Consider the following 26,948-nt stretch of genomic DNA (forward strand, 5'->3'; position numbering starts at 1 on the left):
TTCAGGGAAAAAAAAGGCATGTGCTGTGCTATTGAGCTATAGCCTATCCCACCTTATGGCTGTTTAGTTCTCTCTTTCTCACTCACTCTCTGTCTTTTTGAAAACATCACAATCACCAGGTATTAACTTGAATATAGGAAGTCCTGGTTCTTTTACAACATGAGCCCTGCCCTGGTACCATTCCCAGGGGTGAGTGAGTTTTCCTCACGTGCTGGAAGGAGCTATAATCAGGGTGTGACTCAGGAGAATTCTTTGAAGTTTGGGTGTTTATACAGGTGCATTACAGGTGTCAACACCCACAGGCCCGGCTACAACAACACATGCAATCTATAAAGATGGTGCAATGCAATTATTTTCGAGGGCCTGAAAAGTTTGATGCTGCTGATATTAAGTATGAGGTAGATGGGGAGACATATAATCTTAACCCTACCCACGCATCTGTTTAAATACAAGTCTTGTTCTATTCTAAGTGTTCACACCCGATTCCTGAAGGCACCATGAAGACACTGACGGTCCTTCTCCTTGTGGGGCTTCTGGCCCTTTGGACAGAATTACCCTCTGCAACTTGTTACAGAATAGGTAGGTAAGATGCAAAAAAGTTGAAAGGCGATTCTGGAATACAGGACAGGGGAAAAAACATTTGGAGTAGCTAAAGCTGAGTTATCGGTAGTTATATCCACAAAGTCATTTCAGGGCAAGCAACTTTGTCCTGAGATAAACAAGACTTTGTCCTGCAGAAGAGAGAAACTGAATTCATGCTATCTTGCTATATAATATTTTTGTAAGGAAAAAAGTTGTCATGCTGTAGTTTGTGTGGCTGCCAGTAGGGGGCAATGTGAGCTGCAGCCTGAGCAAGCACAGCAGGAATGGCAGGCAACATTAACAGAGACGGCAGCCCCCAATATAATTCTGCACATGTTTGCTTTGCAGCTATATGTTCTTGAACTCTGTGAGTTCAATGGGACCTATTTCCAGGTAGTAACTGTGCATAGAACTGCAGCCTTTTAAGGGCAAACATATGTTTGTCTATACCCAGAAGTTGAGTTGAATGAGACTAATTCCCAAGAGAGTGTGGGAAAAATTGTAGCCTGAGAAGTAAGTTGCATTGAGCATAGTGAGAGTTAGAGCAAGCATGTATATAGGACAGCATTGCAATACTAATAATACTAATAATACTATTAATACTACTACTACTACTACTACTACTACATAAATAAATAAATAAATAAATAAATAAATAAAGGCTACCTTCAATTAAACAGAGCTGGTGGTATGATGGTCACTCTTGGGCACTCTGGACAAGTTTGCCAGTGGGCATGGACAGAGTTTGTAGTTTGCGTAAGGGATACAGAAAGCCAAGAGCAATTCTTAATTCTTTCTAAAGCTATACCATATTTTTTTTTGTGAGGACATGATTGAATTCCATTTATTTAAGTATACAATACAGATTGGAATGTTGTGAAAAAGGTAGCTGTGTAGCAGAGCACATGTGACAAAGGCTCAAGTCACCAAAAGTGATAGACTGTTTTTTAATGCAAAATAATTGTTTATGTTGTTTATTTTTATATTTTTTAATTTTAGTATTTTTAGACTGCTTTGACGTCTGCTTTAAACAAATAGAAGTGCTGAACAAACCACATATACTATCTATCTATCTGTCTGTCTATCTAAATCTATCTATCTATCATCTACCATAGCTTACCACGCCTGCTGGCAACTTTGTATCTTTAGAGATATGCAACATTTTTTTGATTCTCACATCTTGGGAGAATCGGATAATCACAATGACAACTGTAATTTCCTTTTCTTACAAATGAAATGTTTAGCTGGAAACATCTTAAAAGAGATAGACGAACCATTCATTATTTATATAGAACTTAAATTGTAAATTCCTTTGTGTGTCTCATTTATCTTCACAAAATCATAGTGAGTTGAAAGATTCTCCTGTCTTACAGAGTTAGTTACTGACTCTGAGAAATTGGGCACTTTCAGACGTGCTGTTTATTAACACAGATTTGGCTGGCATCCCATCACTTTTCTAACAGCAAAAAATGGAGGGAAGAAACGTGTTGGAAAATTCCACTGGAAAGTTATCATTTAGCAGCATTTCCTGGGGTTTCTGGCCTACATAAGATTTGGATAGATGGGGTCCTATAAAATACATGTGGAAAGAATGCAGGATAGTGGGCTCTTGCATGCCTAAAATGTGAGCTTCCTGATTATAAATCCAAATGCAAATTTTGCTACGGACAACATGGCTGCACTATAGTCAACAGAATTTTAAAATGCGTAAACGTTCATATTTTGATGTTCAGATGCTGTTCTTTTGTGTGTGCTCTTTTTATTGTAATTATTAGTATGTTTTGATGGATCGCACTCATACACACAAACACATATAAAATTGTAATTCTATTAATGTTTAACTGTTTTTAATGACTGCTTCCCCTCTCCCATGCTTTTCCCTGTCAGAGAAAAAGGTGGGTAGTAGCAGTAGTAGTAGTAAGTAGTAGTAGTAGTAGTAGTAGTAGTAGTAGTAGTAGTTAATAATAATAATAATAATAATAATAATAATAATAATAATAATAATAATATTTCAGGGATGTGCCCAGGAAATCCATTTCGGTGCTCCATGCCAGGAATTAGTCGTTGCAGGAGTAACTACGACTGCCCACGTAACCTCCAGTGCTGCAACTACAGCTGTGCCAGGGTCTGCAGAGCTCCATCACCAGGTATATTCCTCAATGACTGACGTTTCAAGGTACAAAATCTTAGGGTATGAATATTAGTGGGAAAAGGGAAGGGGGAAACCAGTTTGTGCAAGATGTACCGCCATTGCACACCTTATTCTCTGTGGCAGCATGAGTGGCTAAGCTCTGCCATTCAAACGGATATTAACGGGTGCAAATATATAGGTGCAACAATATATTCAATAAAATATGAACTGGTGCCAGGAGTGGGTCAGTAATAAAAAACCCAGTGTCAGTGAAGTTGACTCTTTATTCAAAGAAACCCAAACAGGCCTAGTGATCACAGGAACTCTTCCCAGTAGGTCTTGCCCCAAGGAGGCAGTTGCAAGGACTGGAGGTCCCTGCCGTCCCACCCCTCTCTAAGATTCCTCCCCCAGCATCCCAAGCCTTCTTCTTGTCTCTGTTCTGCCCTCTTCATTCCTCTGGGTGTTCTGGGAGACCAGGAGGAAGGGGAGCTGGTCACAGCAGAAGGGGAAAACTCTGTGGCTTCTTCAGGGCCATCTTACCTATAGGCGCTAGGGGTGTGGGGCACCTGGGTGCCGGGCTCTCAGGCTGAGAGTCTAGGGCCCGAGAGTTGAATCCGAGAAAGAGACTGCCCATCGGTCGGAGCGCCGCAGTGGGCTCTTCTGCTGCGGGCAGCTCTGCACTGCGAGTTCAGGGGCGACTGAGGCAGCAAGACGCTGAGGCAGCTGGCTGGCTCTGACCTCCTGTGACAACCTGGGAGGGGGGCAGCTCCGGGCGGATCTTTGCCCCCCCGTGCTGCATATGCTTAAGAAAGCCCTGGGCTTCTTCAGCAGCCTTCTCATCTCTGTCTCCTGGCCCCCCTCCTCTCCCGCCTCTCAGTCTAGACTGCTCTCTGCCCCAGCCTCTTCCTGCTCACTAAGGCATGTTCCCTCTTCTGCTCCCAATACCCACTCCTCCCAGCCTGCTCCTTGTCCCTCTGACCACATATAGGCGTTCCACCATCAATCCCCTGGCTCTGAACCTTCTTCCTTGGGGAGTTCCCCAGCTGATGCCTCCCACCATTCCTCTGCATCCAGCCCTTTTCTATGGGCCAGGTGGGAGGGACCTACTCGGAGTCCTCTCTGTGAAGCAGATGTGTTTGGCTGTGAATAGGAACAAGCTGTGTGTGTCTTTTCAGTAATGAACTGCATCAATTCACCTTCCTTTTAGCCCTCTGAGAGATGTGTAATGCTGGAGCTGGCATTGCTGGGCACCTGCCAAGGCTCACCCCTTGCAGGGGGCACATTGCCAACCCCTGGAGACCCCTTGCTCTGCTCCCCCTACTCCTTACTGTCGCTGCCACTCGGGCAGCTCCTCGCTGCTCACTCAAACAGATGCCCTCTCTTACCATGCATGCAATGATAAGAGCAAGGAGATAGGCAGCACCAGTCATCTCTTACCTCTTGATTTTCCTGTGGACACTTGTGCCTAGATGGACAGTCAATATTTCACCACCCATTTTGAAATATACTCGGAATCGAGAGTGGATTTTATGCTCTTTATTCAGCTCATAGTGGGAGGAGGAATGAAAGTTCCCCCAGAGTATCTGCTTTATATACATTATTTACACAATGGGCTGCACGTGATTGGCTATTTCCAGAATTCTCCTGTAGGCCAATCAGGTTGTGGATTCACTTCCATCTGGAGCTTGATTGGGTGGCTCCTGCAGACCAATCAGACTGCTGCATTCTGAATCCTATTGTTCTAGGACCAATCAGACTGCTGCATTTTGGATCCTATTGTTCTAGGACCAATCAGACTGCTGCATTTTGGATCCTATTCAACTCAGTACATAACACATTTGTAGGATGTCAACTGGATGGCCATTTCAAGGAAGTACAAAAGAAGAACAGCCACCATTTTCCCCACCCATCTGCCCACCCAGAGGTGCAGGGGGGGAGCTAGCATTACTGCTCTGACTCTGGTTCGCTTCAGAGCAATGGTACTACCACATATTTGGAGAGACGCTGAGTCTGTAAAGTATACATAGAAAGCTGAACCAGATTGGCAGGTCTTGCAGGCTCAGGCTGTGAACTCGCTGATTACTCATTCAAATGTGGCTTTTGGTACCGCCAATAGGGCTGCACAATAGTCAAAAGAAATACTAGAATGCATTCATTAGTGTCTGAACATTGGTTAACGATGCTCCTTTTGTTCTTTCCCCCAGTGATATCTTGGTATTGCCCACGAAATCCATTTAGGTGCACTGTCCCAGGAATTGATCGTTGCAGAACTGACTATGACTGCCCAGGAAGACAAAGGTGTTGCTACTACAATTGTGCCAGGTCCTGCAGATAAGGTATCACCATCGACAGCTAAGGGCATCCCTTGGGCATCATCTTGATAGGTGCAGGCAGCCCAAATGATCAAGGGGATGGAGCACCTGAGAAGCGGTTCCAGCATTTGGAACGGTTTAGTTTAAAGAAAAGATTAGTAAGAGGCAACACGATAGAAGTTTATAAAATTATGCACGGCATGGAGAAAGATTTGCTCCCTTTCTATCAACACAAGAACTTTTTTCACATCCATAAAAGCTGAATATTGGAAGATTTGGGACAGATTAAAGCAGTGAATTGTTAAACCATGGAACCCACTCCCACAAGGGGCAGCGATGGCCACCAACTTGCAGGGGTGCCAGTTCCTGGGGGCCGAGCTGTTTTGGGGCCCCTCAATATCTTTTGGGAAGGGGCTGGAGGGCTCCCAATGTTGAGGGGGCAAAGGAGGCTGAGTGCGGGTCCAAGCATGGCGCAGCTCCAGTGGCCGGCTCCTTCCCTTTCTCCCCTGCTGTGGGGGGAAGGAGGGTCAAAGCAGCCTCCCACCTGTGGCTGTGCCGGGAGGAGGAGCAGCTGCTGGCCATTGAAGCCGCACGGCCACTGCATTCAGCTCTGCCCCTGGCTCCTCCCGACATCCTGGCATCACATGGACAACGCTGGGCCCAATGGACAACGCTGGCACCTCTGCCAACTTGGTTGGCTTTGAAAGAGGAGCGGGCAAATTCATGGAGGGCAATGCTCTGTCTCCACAGAGGCAGCATGCTTCTGAATGCAAGTTGCTGGAATCCACAGGAGGGAGAGAGCCTGAATAAGATACCGTATTTTTTGCTCCATAAGACACACTTTCCCCCTCTTAAAATCTAAGGGGAAATGTCTGTGCGTCTTATGAAACGAAAGTGTGGTCCCTGGGGCTGGGGGGGAGGAAACCCGGGCTTCCCCCACCCGCCCCAAGCTGCTTTTTGGGGCTGGGGATGGGGGAAAGCTGGGCTTCCCCCACCCCCAGCCCCACAAGCTCGGGGAGCAGCTTCCTGAGCTGCTTTTTGGGGCTGGGGAGGGAACCCAGGCTTCCCCCGCCAGCCCCGACAAGCTCCTGAGCAGCTCTGGAGTAGCCCGTGAAGCCTCCCCAGGGCAGCAGGGAGCCTTCATCCCGCTGTCCTGGGGAGGCTTCGCGCGGCTATCCCTGGCTTTTGCGGGAGGTGGAGGAAGGGACAAAGCAAGGCTCTCTCACTTCCCCCACCTCCCGCAAAAGCCCCCAAGAGCCGCGCTCCCTTTAAAGAGCTGTGTGGAGTGTGTGTGTGGCTCTTGGGGGCTTTTCCCCGAGGAGGGAGAAGGGCAGCTCGTCTGTTTCCTCAGGGAAAAGCCCGCAAGCGCCGCACACACGCTCCACGTGGCTCATGAAAGGAGCGCTGAGCAGAGTCTGGGATGCAGACAGGCTCTGCTCAGCGCTCCCTTTAAAGAATATTTTTTTCTTGAATTCCCCCCCAAAAAAGTAGGTGCGCTTTATGGTCAGGTGCACCTTATGGAGCAAAAAATACGGTAGATGCTCTAGCCTTGCTTGTTGGTTCCCCACAGGCATCTGGGTGGCCACCGTGAGAGCAGGATGCAGAACTAGATGGGCCGTTGTCCTGATCCTGCAGGCTCTTTGTCTTTCCCTGTGTTCAAAGTCTTATAATGGGCCTGGTGCAATCGGGGAAGTTGGGAGCCACGGGTTATCCCTATACACCAACAGTAATTGGTCCACTCAAATATATCGCCCTGTCAGTTTGGATTTTATTTTGATCTGACAAATTTATCAGAATTTGGCTACTGAGCGCCAGTGCAGGGCACTTCTCTCTAGGACACCAGAAAGGGCTAAGCTGTGTGCTTTAAAGGGACATTTATATGTCTGACAAATGAGAAAAAAACGTGGTAAGATATTTGAATTGCTAAGATTCCCAATTATAAGGATTTAGAAGGAGGGGCCTACTCTGAGTTCTTTCTTCCAGGGAGGTAAGGACAACAACAGGCGGGGACATTTTAGGAATTTTCTCCAAGGCTGGGAGTGAGGAGGTACAATTGACTAGGATTATTTTGTTCTCTGTCACCAACCTTGTTGTTTTCCGTCTCCTTTTCCCATCCAGAATAACATCCTGTTGGCGCGCCTGAAATGCAACACCTGTGTCTGAAATTCTCCCAATTATTCATCTTTTCATCATGCAGGGAAACCACTTTCTACCCAACTGAATGCAAATAAAGGGTTTATCTGACTGAGCCAGAGTAGATCCATTTAAACCAATTGACTTTTGTTTGTAAATCAAATTATTTTTGTGGGGCCGTTCTGAGTATGACTTAGTTGGATACCACCAATAGTCTTTTGTTTTTGTTGTTGGCGTTTCTCATCTGAGTCTCAGGACATCATGTGGAAGGAGGACAGAAGTGAAGGAACATGTTTTTACTCGTTACTTAAAATATTGGTGGTCAGCTATAACGTCTTGCATGGGCCACATATTGACCAAGAAGCTCAGATGAAACAGGAGCATTTCTGTACATTCATCTATTGAACTATAAAAATAGACCTTGCTCTTGTGATTGACAGTGAAGAACTCATAATCTGCAGCAAAATGTGTTACATAGTAGGCTATGGGCTATTGGTTATTTGAATTGAATATACAACTTGTAACACAGAGCAAGCTTCCAGATTCATCCCAGTGGGTGAGAAACTCCATGTGGTTATAACTCTGACAGCTTGTTTCCAGTTCCTGCATCAATCTGGGAAATGTTTATGCAACAAGAAATTACCTTGCAACACCAGTATTTACAAACACCGTAATCACAAAATAGGAAACTTTCCTCCTGTGGATCCAGGACTCATTTATCTCTCTCTCTCTCTTTGAAACTATAAATGAAAAAGTCATACAATTACACTTCCAGAAGAAATAAATGTATATGGTTCAAATTGTATATGCAAATTGTTATTCCAGTGTGGAAGAGCTGCAGTCTATATCATTTTATATTGCTCTATTTCAATTGGAGATTTCCCCAAAATAGCAGCACGTCTGTTGCAGAACAGGAACTACACAACCAGTTCTGAAAGGTGAAAATTCCAGGTAGCCTGACCTTGCAAGTTGCTAGATCTCAATGGAGAGAATCTTGGGGCCTGGACACACTTTCATTTGTCTTGCACTTACTTAGGACTTGCATCAGATCAGTAGCACTGGCCCAAAAGCTTTTCATTTACAGTGGTACCTTGTTTTGAGTCTGGGATCTGTTCCAGAGCCCTGGACACTCGATGAAAGGGACGCTCGACAAAGCGCTGCTCTGCGCACACACATGGAGCGGTTTGCGCTTCTGCGCATGCGCGAGCGGCAAACCTGGAAGTATCCCATTCCGGTACTTCTGGGTTTGCCATGGATGTTGGTGGAAATGGACAGTCGACGGGGCGACATTCGCGGAGGTGTTACTGTATATTGTGACACAGAAATAGGAAAAACCACTGTATCACAACAAATTAAAAACCCCCTAAAACCCCAATAGAAATTTGTTCCTCTCCTGATCTGATCCTTTTTCGGATTCTTGAATGGAAAAAGCACACACTTTCCCTTGTGGTCCATTGTGCGAGTGCTCTGCTTTCTCCTCCTTCATCTCCACCCCTTCTGTCTCAGCCCATGCCTTGAGTAAAATTTACCAGTTGTCTCTGGAGCCTGGAGCTGCGCTGGTCTCTACCCAACACTATTGTTTTTTATTTTAAAAATGTGTCCACCTCTTGCACTCTTATGGGAACTGCAAACAACTACACATATGCGAGCATAAGCAGTTTTCCTTTCCAGTGGCAATGTGTGTGTTATGTACTGAGTTGAATAAGATCCAAACTGCAGCAGTCTGATTGGTCCTAGAACAATAGGATCCAAAAGGCAGCAGTCCGATTGGTCCTAGAACAATGCAGCAGTATGATTGGTTGGCAGGAACCACCCAATCATGCTCCAGATAGAAGTGAATCCACAACCTGATTGGCTTACAGTAGAATTCCGGAATTAGCCAATCATGTGCAGCCCATTGTGTAAATAATGTATATAAAGCAGATACTTTGAGGGGACTTTCATTCATTCCTCCTCACCACTATGAGCTGAATAAAGAGCATGAAATCACTTTGCGACTCTGAGTATATTTCAGTGTGTCAGCTGTGTGACCAGAATGCAAAAGTTGGGAATGACGGGAACGTACACCATCCAAATTGCCCCCTTCCTTGGCGGTGGCTGCTTCTTCTTCTTCTTCCTCCTCCTCCTCTTCTCTGATCACTCGTGGTCTTAAAACATGGTCTTAACAGTGAGTCTGTAAGTGACTGTGGAGACCAATTCTGGATCCACACGTCCTTCCGCAGGGGACATAGGTGTCCGGGCGGGAGTTGATCACAGCAAGGGTTTGCCCCGCCTGCCTTCCTCATAGCATGTTTCTCCCTTTTGTACAGAGTTTGAGTGTCTTCAAAGCCCATGACATCTTTGGTAAAGGCTGTTCTCCAACTGGAGCGCTCGCAGGCCAGTGTTTCCCAGTTGTCAGTGTTTATATATTCCATGTTCCAAAGTTAATGGTCTACGACCGCTGGGTGGTGGCCCCAGTTGGCGTGGTAATCCAGTCAGGGGGAAAGGGAGGCAGACTATGCTTAGGGCACCTTTTCTAGCCCCTCCCCCTTTTCAGGGTGAGGAGAGTGGATTCTAAATAGGACTGCTCAGTCATGGATATAGCTGCTGAGCTGCTCAACTGCCTCATTCCTTGAGTTGGAGCCACTGAATCTGTATCCACCGCCCATGTGCCGGTTCATGACTAGGGGCTTCCAGATTTCACAATCCTGCCCCCATTACCAGGGGAGCAGAGAAAGGGTAGGGCAAGAAGGAAGAAAAACAGAAGTGATGGACAGAGTAATGAAATAGTGAGCACTAAGGTGTGGCATGAGGACCTAGAATCCTGGACAAAACTTGGGAATGGCCCAGGACAAAACTAATCTGCAGCTTGACAAGAGGAAGAAGACAAAGCACAAATGGCAGTGTGGATAAAACTTCAGTCCATAATTACCACCGCCAGAGGGCAGTCAGGAACTATTGGCTAGATTTGTGAAAGTTACCCAATTCTCTTAAAAAACAATGAAAACCTTCGGCTCTCTATGACTGTTAAAGGTCTCTTCCAAATAATCTGTTTATTGAGCATTCATCCCAATTTCTTATAAGGTGGTCCTGCTAAACAGTTTTCCTGCACATTTCCCCATCACCTACCTCTCTACAAACAGTTGGATTTTTGTTGAAAGTGGGTTCCCCTCCCTGCCAAATCCGCTTTAACTGTTCAACCTGCGTTTGCAAGGAGGAGTTTAAATCCCACCTGCAAACCCATTTGTGTGAGTACAGTCAGGACAGTACAACCAATTCCAGTACAGTGGTACCTCAGGTTACAGTCGCTTCAGGTTACATACGCTTCATGTTACAAACTCTGCTAACCCAGAAATAGTACGTCGGGTTAAGAACTTTGCTTCAAGATGAGAACAGAAATCTTGCTGCGGCAGTAATGCGGCAGCAGGAGGCCCCATTAGCTAAAGAGGTGCTTCAGGTTAAGAACAGTTTCAGGTTAAGAACGGACCTCCGGAACGAATTAAGTACTTAACCCGAGGTACCACTGTACTGAGTTGCTTTCATCTCTCCCACTTTATTTGGCAAACATGGAACTGATTTCTGGAAAAGCAGAACAAGCTACAGAGCCAGATTTAGATTTATTTTATTTTTTTACCGTTTAAACAAAATAACCATCAAAAATATTAGGCAGAAATTGATTTCAAGATACTTTTCAAGAAAAAGTGACTAAAATGAACCCTTGTTTACCTATATCCTAATATACCTCATTAGAGCATGACAAGGCTCTATAGGGAGCCATGCGTCCAACTTTATTGAAGAAGCTCCTCTATTAGAGGGCCCTGGTTTGTGTCTAACTTTTTTCACTTCCTCCTACTATAGTAGTTCTGTCTACTTTTCAACATGGCAAGATCTGAAGTTGGTTTGTGCAAAGATACACATGAAAGACCCTTTTGGCTTCTTTGATTATGTTTTAGTGTCCTGGCTGGGTCCAGACCTTGAAAGAATTTTAACCTGGGTATAGTTCTTGTGAGATGGAATCTGAAACAAAACGTTGCAATGTGTTCTTGCCTTGTAACTGGAATGCTCCTGTTCAGGGTTCCAACCAGCCAACCCCAGAATATTATGGCAATACCTCTCCCAATCGTGGGTCCACACATGTTGTTGTTGGACCACAACTCCCATCATCCCTGGTCACTGCTAGCTTAGGGATGATGGGAGTTGTAGTCCAACAACATCTGGGGAACGAAGGTTGAGAAAGGCTGGTGCAGACATATTGAGCTATATGAATCAGTCATCTGACTCAGTATAAGGCACCTTCTGATGCTTCAATCAGCAATGACTAAATCCTATTGGCCATTAACTTCACAAACATGGTGGTCTCCTCCTGGGGGCATCATCCATTTCTGTCACAGCAATCAAATGCAGACTTTGTGGCTACAACATCCAGCAAGTTCTCTCTCTCTGTCGCCCCAACCCTTTTGTCTTTCCTGAACCTCCGTCAGCATTAAGAGTGCCACCGAATTCCAGATTTGCTTGCTTTTTATTGTCCAGATTATACTGGAATATTAAGAGTTGTTAACACACACCAGTTCCAATACGTGCAGTTGTTGCCACTCTACATGCGGTCTGTGATGACGGTGCAAAGAAATTGGCTTGCTCTTTGTTGTCCAGATTGTACTGGAATATTAGGAGTTGTTAACAGTATGTGATGACGATGCAAAGAAATTGCTTAGAGTTTTCTGTTGTTGCTTTTCTTTATTAATTTTCCTGCAAAGCAGGTTACGCTAGAGGAAGATTAGCAAATCTAATTTCCCAACTCAACTGTAGCCTTGCAACTTCTTAAATACCAGCCTTGCTCAGTTCTGAGCAGTAGTGCTTGATTGCTGGAAGAGCCATGAAGACACTGGTGACTTTTGCCCTTGTGGGACTTCTCGCCCTTTGGCTACCTTTCACAGCTTGTCAGAAGACTCCAAAAGGTGAGGCATAAAACCAGCAGCAATCCTATATCCATTGACTCGGGAGCAAGCCCCACTGAATCTTGTACCACTCAAAGATTGATGGGGCCCACAACTATATATTTGAAGTTTAAAGGAAGCCCCATTTCTTCTTGTTGGGTGTGCTTGCAAAGCCTCTTAAATTGGATAAGATTAGTCCACTGGTTGTATTTGAAAGCAGTCTTTGGTAGTTCAACAATATATTTTGTAGTTTGCTTATGGTTTTGTCAGTTGCCTTGAACAATGAGCTGGGGAACAAATATTTAAATAATGCACCAAGATACAAAACCTACTGTGCTGATTCAAAAGACTTCCAACCTTTTCCTATTGCAGGCAAACCTGGAATCTGCCCGATAGATCGTTGCAGATGCACTGGCCCTCAACCAGATGAGTGCATAGATGACTATTCTTGCCGAGGACGGGAAAAGTGTTGCTATTCCTGCTGCGCAATGCGCTGTGTGGATCCAAGATTCCGGAATGTGGAATGTAAGTGGGACTGTGGATTCCTGAGACTGTGGGTGTAATTCTGATGCCCCAATTTACCTCTTTCTCCCCTTCAAACACTCATCAGCACAGTCCCAAGCCTCTATGTCCTTTTTTTCTGGGGAACACCAGCCAGATGGGAGGGATATATAATAATACTAATAATACTAATAATACTAATAATACTAATAATAATAATAATAACAAAAATAAAAATAAAAATAATTTTGTTTCTGCAAAGACAGTAGATCCAGTCCCTATATTCTCTCTTGCGCTCTCTGCTTCCTTTTCAAACTGTTGAGGCAGTTTGAGCATAACCTTCCCCTCACCATTCATCTGTTTGCTGGGTAGGGGCAACTGCTGTCTCCCATATAGCTCTGAAGAAGAGAAGACAGGCACACACACAGAGAGAGAGAGAGAGAGAGAGAGAGAGAGAGAGAGAGAGAGAGAGAGAGAGAGAGAGTTGCTGCAAATATGTACACCAGGGATGGGGAGAGCCAGGTCTCTCTGTCTGACCCGTAGGACTCTCCCCAGCTAACACCACCTCCTCTGACAACAGTCTTTAATTAGCACCACTGCAATGAGAGGGAAAAGCCACTGAACAGTTAATGTATCTCGGTCCAGAAATCAAGGTGGCTTTCCTGGACCATGCATTGAGTTTCTCTTTCACCTTCCTCCTTGCTTCTGCAGTAACAAGTAATGACTGGTGATTCTACGTAAGGAGCCAGTTTACATATTATAGCCATGTCTGTCTTCCACTTAGTGAGAGAGAAACGTACTCTGCAACAAAATTCTCATTAGTGGCCAAGAAGGGCTCTTTGCAAACCAGATCTCTTGTGTTCTAACAACTGCTAGAAAGTAATGTTCCCAATGTTTTGATTTCTTTCCAGGATGTTTCCCCTTCATCCTAAGATGGCTGAAGACCACAGGTGTTGGCGGCTCATCATGCTTATGAAGATTGGGAGAGAAGCAAAATGTTTGAGTGGGAACCGGGCTTCTTTTTCATTATTTTTCTATTTCCCTGCTAATAAACATTTAAAAAAAGAAAGCTTGGTCACTTGTGATGATTGTCTCTTTTCTTTTTCTTGAATTGCATGTGCTGCTGCTGCTGCTGCTCCCTGTAGGTTTACAGTCTAAAGGAGAGGCAGTATGGGTTTAGAAGTTAAAGTGTCCGACTAGGAATTGGGAGACCAGGTTTTGAATCCTCACCCAATAAGCTTCTCAGAAGCTTAGGTAGGATATAGATGGAATAATATGTAAACAACTGACTGAGCTCTTCTATCCCATCCTGATCCCTGAGATTGTTTGGATAATAGTAATAATAATAATAATAATAATAATAATAATAATAATAATAATAATAGTTTTTTACTCATACCCCACCCATCTGGCTGGGTTTCCCTAGCCACTCTGGGCGGCTCCCAACAGAATATTAAAAACACGATAAACATTAAAAACTTCCCCAAACAGGGTTGCCTTCAGATGTCTTCTGAAAGTCAGATAGTTGTTTATTTCTTTGACATCTGATGGGAGGGCATTCCACAGGGTGGGCGCCACTACCGAGAAGGCCTTCTGCCAGGTTTCCTGTAACTTCGCTTCTCGCAGTAAGGGATCTGTCAGAAGGCCCTCGGCACTAGAGCTCAGAGTCTGGGCAGAATATAGGGGGTGGAAATGCTCCTTCAGGTATACTGGGTCAAGGCCATTTGGGGCTTTTAAGGTCAATACCAATTGAATTGTGCTCGGAAACATACTGGGAGCTAATGCAGGTCTCTCAGGACCGGTGTGATATGGTCTTGGCGGTCACTCCCAGTCACCAGTCTAGCTGTCACATTCTGGATTAGTTGAAGTTTCCAGGTCACCTTCAAAGATAGCTCCATGTAAAGTGCATTGCAGTAGCCCAAGTGTGAGATAACTAGAGCATGCACCACTCTGGCAAGACAGTCTGTTGGCAGGTAGAGTCTCAGCCTGTGTGTCAGATGGAGCTGGTAGACAGCTGCCCTGGGCACAGAATTGACCTGGATGAGCTCTGTTAGTTGTCCCCTGTGTTACAAAGGGCCACATGGCCTCTACCAGAAGCCAGGCATTTAGTGTTGTTGGTCCCATACTTCGAAACAAGTTGGCAGAGCATGGGTCCCACATTGGGTAAAAGATTCCTGCCTTGCAGGGAGTTGAACAAGATGACCCTCGTGGTCCCTTCCAATGGTATGATTTTATGAACTCTATGAAACCCTCATTCAGCAGGCATGCTCGCTTTTGACTTTAAGGTGCCAACAGGCCAATGCAGTTATTTACATTTTTCTTGAGCAGTCTGCCATTATAACAATTGTCCTCTGTTGTTTGCAAAGGTTTTTATGTTGCTGTCCACCACTCTGATGCTTTATGAGAGGGAGATATAGAAATAAAGAAATCGATGCAGAAAGAGATGCGAGAAATGACCCAGGAGCAAGTGTAGCCTGTTCAGTCACTGATTAAACACCACAATCCCAAGTGGCAATATCATTAATTCCAATAGTATGGTACAGCAAGATGCACAACATGTAAGCAGTGAAAAGACTAGCCAGAGCATACGGTGACTTCTAGGTCAATGTACAGCTGGAGAAGCCTGTAAGGCATTTAGTATTTTCTTCTAGGGAGTGACTGGAGCAGACTGAGATCAATTTATGTGTTTGGGGCATTAATGTTACATAGAGCAACAGGAGGAATTAGGAACGTGTAGGGGTTCCTTCAAAGACAAACAGGAAGAAGAGATCTGGAGGGCGGTAGTGATGTCTCATCTTCATCTTTAAATATTTTTTATTGGTTTTCCATTTTTCACAATATAATAACATCATATCCCCCTTTATAATTTTTTAGTTCAACTAAGCTATCGACTTCCCTCCGTTCTATCGTCTGGTTTTTATAAAACAAATCTTAGATCCACACATTTGTATCATCTTGTTTCTACATTTGTTTTACAATGTTTAAAATTTAAAGCATATATAGAAAGTTCCTTCCAATAATTGCTGCATAGATCATTGCAGTCCTGCAAGTGTCTTTACATGTTTACAGTTACTAATTATATATTGAGTAATTTTACTCCAGTCTCTCAGAAATGCTTGGTCTCTCTGGTGTCAGAGTTTTCCCATCAGCTTTGCCAGTTCTGCAAATTCCATCATCTTCGTCTGCCAATCTTCATCCGTCGGTACTTCTTGCTCTTTCGATTTTTGGGCTAACAAAATTCTTGCTGCCGTAGTGGCATACATAAATAATTTTTGATCAACTCTTAATATTTACTCTCCTGTCATACCTAGCAAAAAAAGCTTCAGGTTCTTTTGGGAAGGTATATCTAAACATTTTTTTTAACTCATTATAAATATTTCCCCAAAATAATTTAACTTCATCACATGTCCACCACATATGGTAAAAGTCTCCCTCTTTGACATTACATTTCCATCAATTTTATTTTTCATTCTATACCCTTCTAAATCCAGTAAATCTGTGTTTTCCAACTTCATCCAATCCCTTCACCAGGAGAGGCAGAACACTTTGTAGTATAACTTTAAATAGGAAGCTTTCCTCATGGAGGTCCAGGACTCATTTATCTCTCTCTGTCTCTCTGTCTCTGTCTGTCTGTCTGTCTGTCTGTCTCTCTCTTTTGAAACTATAAATGAAGAAGTCATACAATTACACTTGCAGAAGAAATAAATGTATATGGTTCAAATTGTATATGCAAATTGTTATTCCAGTGTGGAAGAGCGCAGTCTATATTATTTTCTATTGCTGTATTTCAATTGGAGATTTCGCCAAAATAGCAGCACATCTGTTGCAGAACAGGTACTACACAACCAGTTCTGAAAGGTGAACTGCAAACAACTACACATATGCGAGCATAAGCAGTTTTCCTTTCCAGTGCCAATGTGCGTCAGCTGTGTGACCACAATGCAAAATTTGGGAATGACTGGGGAACTTACACCATGCAAATTGCCCCCCTTCCTTGGTGGGTTCTTCTTCTTCTTCTTCTTCTTCTTCTTCTTCTTCTTCTTCTTCTTCTCATCACTTGTAGCTTAGTAAGATTGTCTTCCATGAACATGGTCTTAACAGTGAGTCTGTAAGTGACTGTGGAGACCAATTCTGGATCCACATGTCCTTCCGCAGTGGGGACATAAGTGTCCAGGTGGGAGTTGATCACGGCGAGGGTTTGCCATGCCTGCCTTTCTCTTAGCACGTTTCTCCCTTTCATCCGGAGTTCGAGCGTCTTCAAAGCCCATGACACCTTTGGTAAAGGCTGTTCTCCAACTGGAGCGCTTGCAGGCCAGTGTTTCCCAGTTGTCAATGTTAATATATTCCATGTTCCAAAGTTCAATAGTCTTTTACGACCGCTGGGTGATGGCCCCACTGGGCGTGGTAATCCAGTCAGGGGAAAAGGGAGGCAGACTATGTTTAGGGCACCTTTTCTAGCCCCTCCCCCTTTTCAGGGTGCGGAGTAAAGGTAAAGGACCCCTGACTGTTAGGCCTAGTCGTGACTGACTCTGGGGTTGCAGTGCTCATCTCGCTTTATTGGCCGAGGGAGCCAGTGTACAACTTCCGGGTCATCTGGCCAGCATGACTAAGTTGCTTCTGGTGAACCAGAGCAGCACACAGAAATGCTGTTTACCTTCCCGCCAGTACCTATTTATCTACTTGCACTTTGACGTGGTTTGAAATGATAGGTTGGCAGGAGCTGGGACTGAGCAACGGGAGCTCACCCCGTCGCAGGGATTCAAACAGCTGACCTTCTGATCGGCAAGTCCTAGGCACTGTGGTTTAACCCACAGCACCACCTGCATCACAGGATGAGGAGAGTGGATCCTAAATAGGATTGTTCAGTCATGGATATAGCTGCCGAGCTGCTCAACTGCGTCAATCCTTGAGTCGGAGAAACTGAATCTGTATCCACCACCCATGTGCCGTTCATGACTAGGGGCTTCCAGTTTTCACAGTCCTGCCCCCGTTACCATTTGCTGATCACCATGGGAATTTGGAGGTTTGGGATGGGTTTTTGGAAGACTCCTGTGTTTAAATTGGGGCGGTTAGCAGCTCATGCCGCTGCCACCTCAAAAATTCTACATTCTGGGCTGTGTGGATGGTCTTCCTTTAATGGCAATTAAATCACGGTCTGTTTTTAACCTGTGCCTGTTTGACCTTGGGGGGGGGCGGGTCTGCAGAAGCGACAACATGACATTGTGTGCTTGTGTGCAGGAACACAATGGACCATAAGAACCCCCCAAAAAAGAGCAAGAGAAAAGGAGGACATGTGCAGCTCCACAGTTGTGTGAGGGAGCAGAGGGAGCAGAGAAAAGGTAGAGCAAGAAGGAAAAAAAAACAGAAGTGATGGACAGAGTATCCCATGTTTTCAGGGATGCCTCCTTGAAATAGTGAGCACTAAGGTGTAGCATGAGGACCTAGAATCCTGGACAAAACTGGACAAAATCTGCAGCTTGACAAGAGGAAGAAAACAAAGCACAAATGGCAGTGTGGATAAAACTTCAGTCCATAATTACCACCACTGGAGGGCAGACAGGAACCATTGGCTAGATTTGTGAAAGTTACCCTATTCTCTTAAAAAACAACAACAACCTTCAGCTCTCTATGACTGTTAAAGGTCTCTTCCAGACAACCTGTTTATTGAGCATTCATTCGGATTTCTTATAGGGTGGTCCTGCTAAGCAATTTTCCAAAATAGTCCTCAAATATATTAGTGAGAAATTGATTTCAAGATACTTTTCAAGAAAAAAGTGACTAAAATGAACCCTTGTTTACCTATATCCTAATATACCTCATCAGAGCATGACAAGGCTCTATAGGGAGCCATGCGTCCAACTTTATTGAAGAAACTCCTGTATTAGAAGGCCCTGGTTTGTGTCTGACTTTTTTCACTTCCTCCTACTATAGTAGCGCTGTCTACTTTTCAGCATGGCAAGATCTGAAGTTGGTTTGTGCAAAGATACACATGACAGACCCTTTTGGCTTCTTTGATTATATTTTAGTGTCCTGGCTGGGTCCAGACCTTGAAAGAATTTTATCCCGGGTATAGTTCTTGTGAGATAGGCATAGGTTCATTGGTTTTTATTCAAATATGTCAAGAGGATTCTGAAACAAAGAGTTGCAATGTGTTCTTACCTTGTAACTGGAATGCTCCTGTTCAGGGTTCCAACCAGCCAGCCCCAGAATATTGGGAATACCTCTCCCAATCGTGGGTCCACACATGTTGTTGTTGGACTACAACTCTCATCATCCCTGGTCACTGCTAGCTTAGGGATGATGGGAGTTGTAGTCCAACAACATCTGGGGACCCAAGGTTGAGAAAGGCTGGTGCAGACATATTGAGCTATGTGAATCAGTCATCTGACTCACTATAAGGCACCTTCTGATGCTTCAGTCAGCAATGACTAAATCCTATTGGCCATTAACTTCACAAACATGGTGGTATCCTCTTGGGGGCATCATCCATTTCTGTCACAGCAATCAAATGCAGACTTTGTGGTTGCAACATCCAGCAAGTTCTCTCTTGCTGTCGCCCCAACCCTTTTGTCTTTCCTGAACCTCCGTCAGCATTAAGAGTGCCAGCAAATTCCAGATTGGCTTGCTCTTTGTTGTCCAGATTGTACTGGAATATTAGGAGTTGTTAACAGTATGTGATGACGATGGAAAGAAATTGCTTAGAGTTTTCTGTTGTTGCTTTTCTTTTTCACTTTTCCTGCAAGGCAGGTGACGTGAGAGGAAGATTAGCAAATCTAATTTCCCAACTCAACTGTAGCCTTGCAACTCCTTAAATACCAGCCTTGCTCAGTTCTGAGCAGTAGTGCTTGATTGCTGGAAGAGCCATGAAGACACTGGTGACTTTTGCCCTTGTGGGACTTCTCGCCCTTTGGCTACCTTTCACAGCTTGTCAGAAGACTCCAAAAGGTGAGGCATAAAACCAGCTGCTGCTTGGAAAGGGAATTAGATAGGGAAAACCCAGGAAAACCCACAGGAAGTAGTTAAAGCACTTCTTTCCATGTGGTCAGTTAATGGAAGGAGTTCTGAATCCGACATAATCAGCTGGAGCAGGAAACAGGAAAGCCAGGTGATGTTAGGAGGTAGGCAGCAATCCTATATCCATTGACTTAGGAGCAAGCCCCACTGAATCGTGTACCACTCAAAGATTGGTGGGGCCCGCAACAATATTTTTGAAGTTTAAAGGAAGCCCCATTTCTTCTTGTTGGGTGTGCTTACAAAGCACCTTAAATTGGATAAGATTAGTCCACTGGTTGTATTTGAAAGCAGTCTTTGGTAGTTCAACAATACATCTTGTAGTTTGCTTATAGTTTTGTAAGTTGCCTCGAACAATGAGCTGGGGAACAAATGTTTAAATAATGCACCAAGATACAAAACCTACTGTGCTGATTCAGAAGACTTCCAATTATCTGCTTGTGTGACTACCTTGCATGGGGCTGTGCTCTGACCTTTTCCTGTTGCAGGCAAACCTGGAATCTGCCCGATAGATCGTTGCAGATGCACTGGCCCTCAACCTGATGAGTGCGTAGATGACTATTCTTGCCGAGGACGGAAAAAGTGTTGCTATTCCTGTTGCGCAATGCGCTGTGTGGATCCAAAATTCCAGAATGTGGAATGTAAGTGGGACTGTGGATTCCGGAGACTGTGGGTGTAATTCTGATGCCTCAATTTACCTCTTTCTCCCCTTTGAACACTCATCAGCACAGTCCCATGCTTCTATGTCCTTTGTTTCTGGGGAAACCCAGCTAGATAGGAGGGAATTAAAATAATAATAATAATAATAATAAATAATAATAATAATAATAATAATAATAATAATAATAATTTGTTTCTGCAAATACAGTAAATCCAGTCCCTATATTCTCTCTTGCGCTCTCTGCTTCCTTTTCAAACTGTTGAGGCAGTTTGAGCATCACCTTCCCCTCACCATTCATCTGTTCAGCTGGGTAGGGGCAACTGCTGTCTCCCATATAGCTCTGAAGAAGAGAAGAGAGGCACACACACACACACCAGGTCCAAAAAAGCCTTTTCAGGCCACTCACATTGGAAATTAATCTACACACCTTTGGGGATTGGTGGTTTAATAAATTATGTATAACTCAAAGTTTGGGAGGAAAATAGGAATCCCTGTGGCCCATGTGTGTGTGTGGAGGGGGGTAATTAATTAAAGAATTCACTGGATGCCTGGATTCAAAATACTGGGCTTTGCACACTCTCCAGCAGGAGAGAGCCCCCTATGGTAGAGTTTAAACAACCAAATGTCAGGCAGCAGTATAGTGTTAGGAATTTAGGCTGTCAGACCTTTCTATCCCATTTAGTCTGCTTGTAAACAGTGCTCCTCTCTTTCCACCCCTCTTGCAATAAACACACCGCTTACAAAATATTCTAAAGGTCAAATTAATGCATTTATCCAAGCAACAGCAATGAGAACACAGGCAGAATACTACTGGGTAGAAAATACAGGAAGGTAGCTTCAAACACATGTTCTAAGCTTGGAGCAAAGCTTAGATATGGCATCCATGATCAGTTGCATGGAGTGGGGAGAGAGGGAACAGGAAGAGAAGCAGCTTTACTTCTTCCCTCATGGAGATGTGAGTGTGTGATCCAGCTGAGAATTCTAGGAAGACAATTCTCTGATCTTAACCCCTTCATGCACTAACTAGCACTCATGGATAGTTATGTTTGACTGCAATCTCCTGCATATAGTACATGGCTTCCGAACTGTAGTTTACGGTTGCTGGAGTTGTGACTCTGAGTGTGTGTAAGTGTAAACAACATGTCCCAGGATTCTTATAAGTAAGGTACATGCTTTAAATGTACTGTGTGTAAGCAGTCTTAGAGGAATCACTTCAGTTTCTATGTACAGTACATAGGGATTCAAGGGAGAGGACAGATACAGAGCATGGTGCCACTGATTTGGAATTCATTGCCAGATATTCTGGATTTAACCATCACTACAAACAATGATGACCTTTCATTGTGCGCTTTGCAGATTAAATAGCCACCTGCAAAGGCGAGGTGTGTGACTAAGCCTATTGTTCAGGAATACTTGTTATTTGAATCAGGTTAGTGTTGATTGATTGATTCATGTTTACCTTATGTAACAGTTTCTGTCATTCCAAACCCATTCATGTCGACATTGTGCAATATCTTTGCTCTGCACTTCATGCGCACCCCATAACAAACTTGCCCTTGTGCAAACTCCAGGCAGTAGCAGCTCACCTATTTTAAAACAAAACATCCTAAGTCTGAACAATCAGCCTTTTGCCCTTTCTATTATAAATAAATAAGTATGTAAATTAAACACACACACACAGACAGAGTATTTGTGTGTAAAGTGTTGCTGCAAATATGTACACCAGGGATGGGGAGACCCAGGTCTCTCTGTCTGACCAGTAGGACTCTCCCCAGCTAACACCTCCTCCTCTGACAACAGTCTTTAATTAGCACCACTACAATGAGAGGGGAAAGCCACTAAACAGTTAATGCACTGTATTTTTCGCTCTATAAGACGCACCAGACCACAAGAAGCACCTAGTTTTTGGAGGAGGAAAACAAGGGGGGGGAAATTCTGAATCCCAGAAGCCAGAACAGCAAGAGGGATTGCTGTGCAGCGAAAGCAGCGATCCCTCTTGCTGTTCTGGCTTCTGGGATAGCTGCACAGCCTGCATTCGCTCCATAAGACACACACACATTTTCCCTTACTTTTTAGGAGGGAAAAAGTGAGTCTTATAGAGCAAAAAATACGGTATCTCAGCCCAGAGATCAAAGTGGTCTTCCTGGACCGTGCATTGAGTTTCTCTTTCACCTTCCTCCTTCCTTCTGCAGTAACAAGTAATGACTGGTGATTCTACGTAAGGAGCCAGTTTACATATTATAGCCGTGTCTGTCTTCCACTTAGTGAGAGAGAAACGTACTCTGCAACAAAATTCACATTAGTGGCCAAGAAGGGCTCTTTGCAAACCAGATCTCCTGTGTTCTAACAACTGCTAGAAAGCAATGTTCCCAATGTTTTGATTTCTTTCCAGGATGTTTTCCCTTCATCCTAAGATGGCTGAAGACCACAGGTGTTGGCGGCTCATCATGCTTATGAAGATTGGGAGAGAAGCAAAATGCTTGAGCGGGAAACGGGCTTCTTTTTCATTATTTTTTCTATTTCCCTGCTAATAAACATTAAAAAAAGAAAGCTTGGTCACCTGTGATGATTGTCTCTTTTCTTTTTCTTGAATTGCACATGCTGCTGCTGCTGCTCCCTGTAGGTTTACAGTCTAAAGGAGAGGCAACACGGGTTTAGAAGTTAAAGTGTCCGACTAGGAGTTGGGAAACCAGGTTTTGAATCCTCACCCCATAAGCTTCTTAGAAGCTTAGGTAGGATATAGATGGAATAATATGTAAACAACTGACTGAGCTCTTCTATCCCAGTCTATCACTGAGATTGTTTGGATGATGATGATGATGATGATGATGATGATGATGATGATGATGATGATAATATAGATGGAATAATAAGAGCTCAACTGACTGAGCTCTTCTATCCCAGCCTGATCACTGAGAATGTTTGGATGATGATGATGATGATGATGATGATGATGATGATGATAATAATAATAATAATAATAATAATAATAATAATAATAATAATTTTTTACTTATTCCCCGCCCATCTGGTTGGGTTTCCCTAGCCACTCTGGGCGGCTCCCAACAGATAAACATTAAAAACTTCCCCAAACAGGGTTGCCTTCAGATGTCTTCTGAAAGTCAGATAGTTGTTTATTTCCTTGACATCTGATGGGAGGGCATTCCACAGGGCGGGCGCCACTACCAAGAAGGCCCTCTGCCTGGTTTCCTGTAACTTTGCTTCTTGCAATGAGGGAACCGCCAGAAGGCCCTCATCACTAGAGCTCACTGTCTGGGCAGAACAATGGGGGTGGAGCCGCTCCTTCAGGTATACTGGGCCGAGGCCGTTTAGGGCTTTTAAGGTCAACACCAACACTTTGAATTGTGCTCGAAAATGTACTGGGAGCCAATGCAGGTCTCTCAGGACCGGTGTGATATGCTCTTGGTGGTCACTCCCAGTAACCAGTCTAGCTGTTGCATTCTGGATTAGTTGTAGTTGCACCACATGTAAGCAGTGAAAAGACTATCCAGAGCATATGGTGACTTCTAGGTCAATGTACAGCTGGAGAAGCCTGTAAGGCATTTAGTATTTCCTTCTAGGGAGTGACTGGAGCAGACCGAGACCAGTTTCTGAGTTTGGGGCATTAATGTCGCACAGAGCAACAGGAGGAATTAGGAGCATGTAGGGTTTTCTTGGAAGACAAACAGGAATAAAAGATCTGAAGGGTGGTGGTGATGTCTCGGTGCCCCAATGCAAAGGTAAATGTTGCTTTCTTCTCCAGAATTGGTGGTGGTGGTGGTGTGGACACACACTATTTTCTTTCTTTCTTTCTTTCTTTCTTTCTTTCTTTCTTTCTTTCTTTCTTTCTTTTCAAAGTAAGTTAGAAAGCAAACTGTGGAGGCAACGTTCTAAGGCTGCAACAACACTGCTAAAGACAGTTAATCACTTAATTACAATTGCTAAGCAATCAGAAGTTAATTAAATGAGGCATTTCCAGTATCTTCCCTGCTGAAGAGATTCACTCACCTCCAACAAAAATAGCTTGCAATGAGATGCAAAGTGAATGATGTGGGAATTAATGAGGAATAGGGGAGAGTAGAGCAGAGCAGAGTAATTGACATTATATGCACTTATAGGGGCTCATTACCATTGGCCAGCTGAGCAGCCCTACTCTGGACATGGGCCTCCCAGAGCAGCAGAAAAAATAGGAGAACCTTGTTGTTGCTGCTGGGGCTGGAGGAGCTGGAGGTTAACCTGCCTGGGTACTTTACACAGGTGCATTTGTTTGAACACTTTACTCCAAGTCCACATTATTTAATCCACTCGCCAAGTGTGCTGCCTTTGCAGGATAAAACACAATTGGCTGGATCAGGTATGTTCTACTCAAAAGTAGCTCTCTTGAAAGAAATGGTGTTTCCTTCCTACTGAGAAAAAAATGTCACATTGCACTCCCTCTTTCTGATTTTCTATTTTCCCTGCACAGCTGTTCCTGGCATGCTTGCCATCACTGGGCTGATATTTATCAATATACAGCAACCATAAAAGCAAAATACAAAATGAATCAGGAAATAAAACCGTTGAAACATTTCACAGAAGCAGAAAGTTAAAATTCCTATAGACTGCATTTTAACACAAGGATATTCAAGGTTGGCAAAACGTGTGTGTGTGTGTTTTGCTTAGAATAGGGGAAACCAAACATTTCCTGTTTCTTACATATTTGTGTCTTGCTTCTCCCCCCCCCCCCCCACTAGAGCTCAGGAGATGGTTGTCGTCACCCCCCCCCCTTATCTTCACAACAGCTCTGCAAAGTAGCAATTGACAGTTCAGTCACCAAGGCTGTGAAATTGCAAGCAGCAATTCTTGCCGATAGGTTGTTCTGAGCGGGGGAAATACATTTGTGTGGTTGGGTCACCCAATCCACTTACCGGTAGCCGTGGCCAGCAGGGCTCTTTCAAGTCCTGACACTGCACATTGCTGCTAGGTAATAAAAGACAGACAGAGAATAAGCAAGGCAGCGGGGAGAACAGCATTGTCTGAGCGTAGTGATGGAGCCAACCTGATGTTCCTGATTCTATGCCACGCCAAGCTCCCCGCTGCCTTTCCCTTCCCCCTCTTGGTAAAGAGCAGCAACCTCCCTGCAGAAACCTCTGACCTTATTTTACTGGAATGTTGCCTGGAATGTAGCTACTGCAGCTTCTTATAAATGTCAGAATCACATCCCTTGCCTCACTTGCTTTTCTGCTTTGGACCATCTACCTTTGGCATGCAGCCTGCAGAAGGTTGACCAAGGGGACTAAGTAAATAAACAGACCAGGATATTTTCACATGCAAAATGTGGAGTTTGGGTCGTGCATAAACTGTAGGTGGGTGAGACCACTGGAACACGAATGATAGAGAAATGTGAGAGAGGTGACACACAATGGTTAACTGTCCCGTGGATGGACGAGCAGGGCAACACTGGTTCCTTGAGATTTCACCTTGGCCTGCTGGTGGGTGGACTTGGGGATCTCCAAAGAGACTTGGCTGTGGATTTGGATGGGGAATGGAGTCCTTTCAAAACAGAGAGTCAGTTAGTTGCACTCCTCAAGAACCTCCAGTTGGTCCACGTCCTGACAAGGCTCAAGCCTGAGCAGTCATGTCTAATTTCAATAATATCCCTTAATGGGAAAAGCTTATTTGTGGTGAGGCAGTGGCTTGTGCTTTCCCACGAGGATCCTTTCCCACAAGGAAAACAACCACAAACATGATTTAGAAGCAATGGGATGGGGAAAAGAGGCCAGGGAGGTCTAGCTGACACAAGAAAAGGCCTTGTTCCTAGAGCAATCCAGAGTCAGAGCAAAATGGAGGAAAGAGCAATGTGTAGTAGCCTCTCAAGTGTCAGTCCCACGAGAACAAACAAACTGAGTATTAAGGTGTTCTCAATTATACAGAAGGCTGGGCTCTGATGCAGAGGATTATCTTGTGAATAACAGGGCTTGGTAGGGTGGACATTCCATGACAAAGGGCAGGTAATCTGTCATTACTTATAAGACTTAATTTTTCCCATGCAGCACAGTCTCAAAGGGTGTCTCTTAACCAATCAGAGCATGCTTTATTTAATAGGTATCAGTGTGTACACTGCAAGGATTAAGCTTGTGCTACACAGGGAATGGAAACAAATGTGTTTAATCAGGGTGGAATATACTTGCTGGGGGAAAATCCATGACTTGCAAGGGATAATTAAGGGCCACATTACAGGTGCTGGCTGCATTAGCTGTGTCACCAATTCTAGGGAGATAAATTAGACATGCACTAACTGTTGTGATCCAAGGAGAAGTCCATTTCTAGGTCAGTGCAGGGAATTCCTTGCAAATAGCAGCCACCCTGGTGAAGAATTTTGGATGAAACTGCTTAACAAAACGATACTTGACTTGAGCTTCCTCTGATCTCAAGCACAGTCACCGGACTCTGTTAATTGAAATCAGTGAAATTACACACATAGTCTTGGGTACAAGTACAATGAAATCTTACTGTATTTACTTACTGCATAGTCTTTCCATGGAGGCGCAGATTGCAGCTATAACAAAGGCGGCATTTTTTCATCTCCTCCAAGCTAAGCAGTTGGCTCCTTACCTCTCTCGCCCTGACCTAGCCACTGTGATCCACGCGACTGTTCACCTCCAGACTGGATTATTGTAATTCGCTCTACGTGGGGCTGCCTTTGAGACTGACCCAGAAACTCC

At 44.2% G+C, this 26,948-nt stretch overlaps 1 protein-coding gene and 1 long non-coding RNA gene across 2 annotated transcripts; both read left to right on the forward strand.

Moving 5' to 3' along the window:
• Positions 1-419: 419 nt before the first annotated feature.
• Positions 420-7,963, forward strand: WFDC5 (WAP four-disulfide core domain 5). Its single transcript, XM_083619709.1, has 4 exons — positions 420-579; positions 2,598-2,729; positions 4,918-5,049; positions 7,144-7,963. The coding sequence occupies exons 1-3, from the start codon at positions 498-500 to the stop codon at positions 5,046-5,048; spliced, it is 345 nt and encodes a 114-aa protein (XP_083475835.1). The 5' UTR covers positions 420-497; the 3' UTR covers position 5,049; positions 7,144-7,963.
• A 3,991-nt stretch (positions 7,964-11,954) lies between these two features.
• LOC310764940 lies at positions 11,955-13,646 on the forward strand. The gene is made up of 3 exons (XR_014549375.1): positions 11,955-12,092; positions 12,444-12,596; positions 13,484-13,646. It is a non-coding gene; the product is annotated as an uncharacterized lncRNA (long non-coding RNA).
• Positions 13,647-26,948: the final 13,302 nt, after the last annotated feature.

Source organism: Podarcis filfolensis (genome assembly GCF_964270895.1).
Source record: "Podarcis filfolensis genome assembly, chromosome: 6".
NCBI classification, from domain to species: domain Eukaryota; kingdom Metazoa; phylum Chordata; class Lepidosauria; order Squamata; family Lacertidae; genus Podarcis; species Podarcis filfolensis.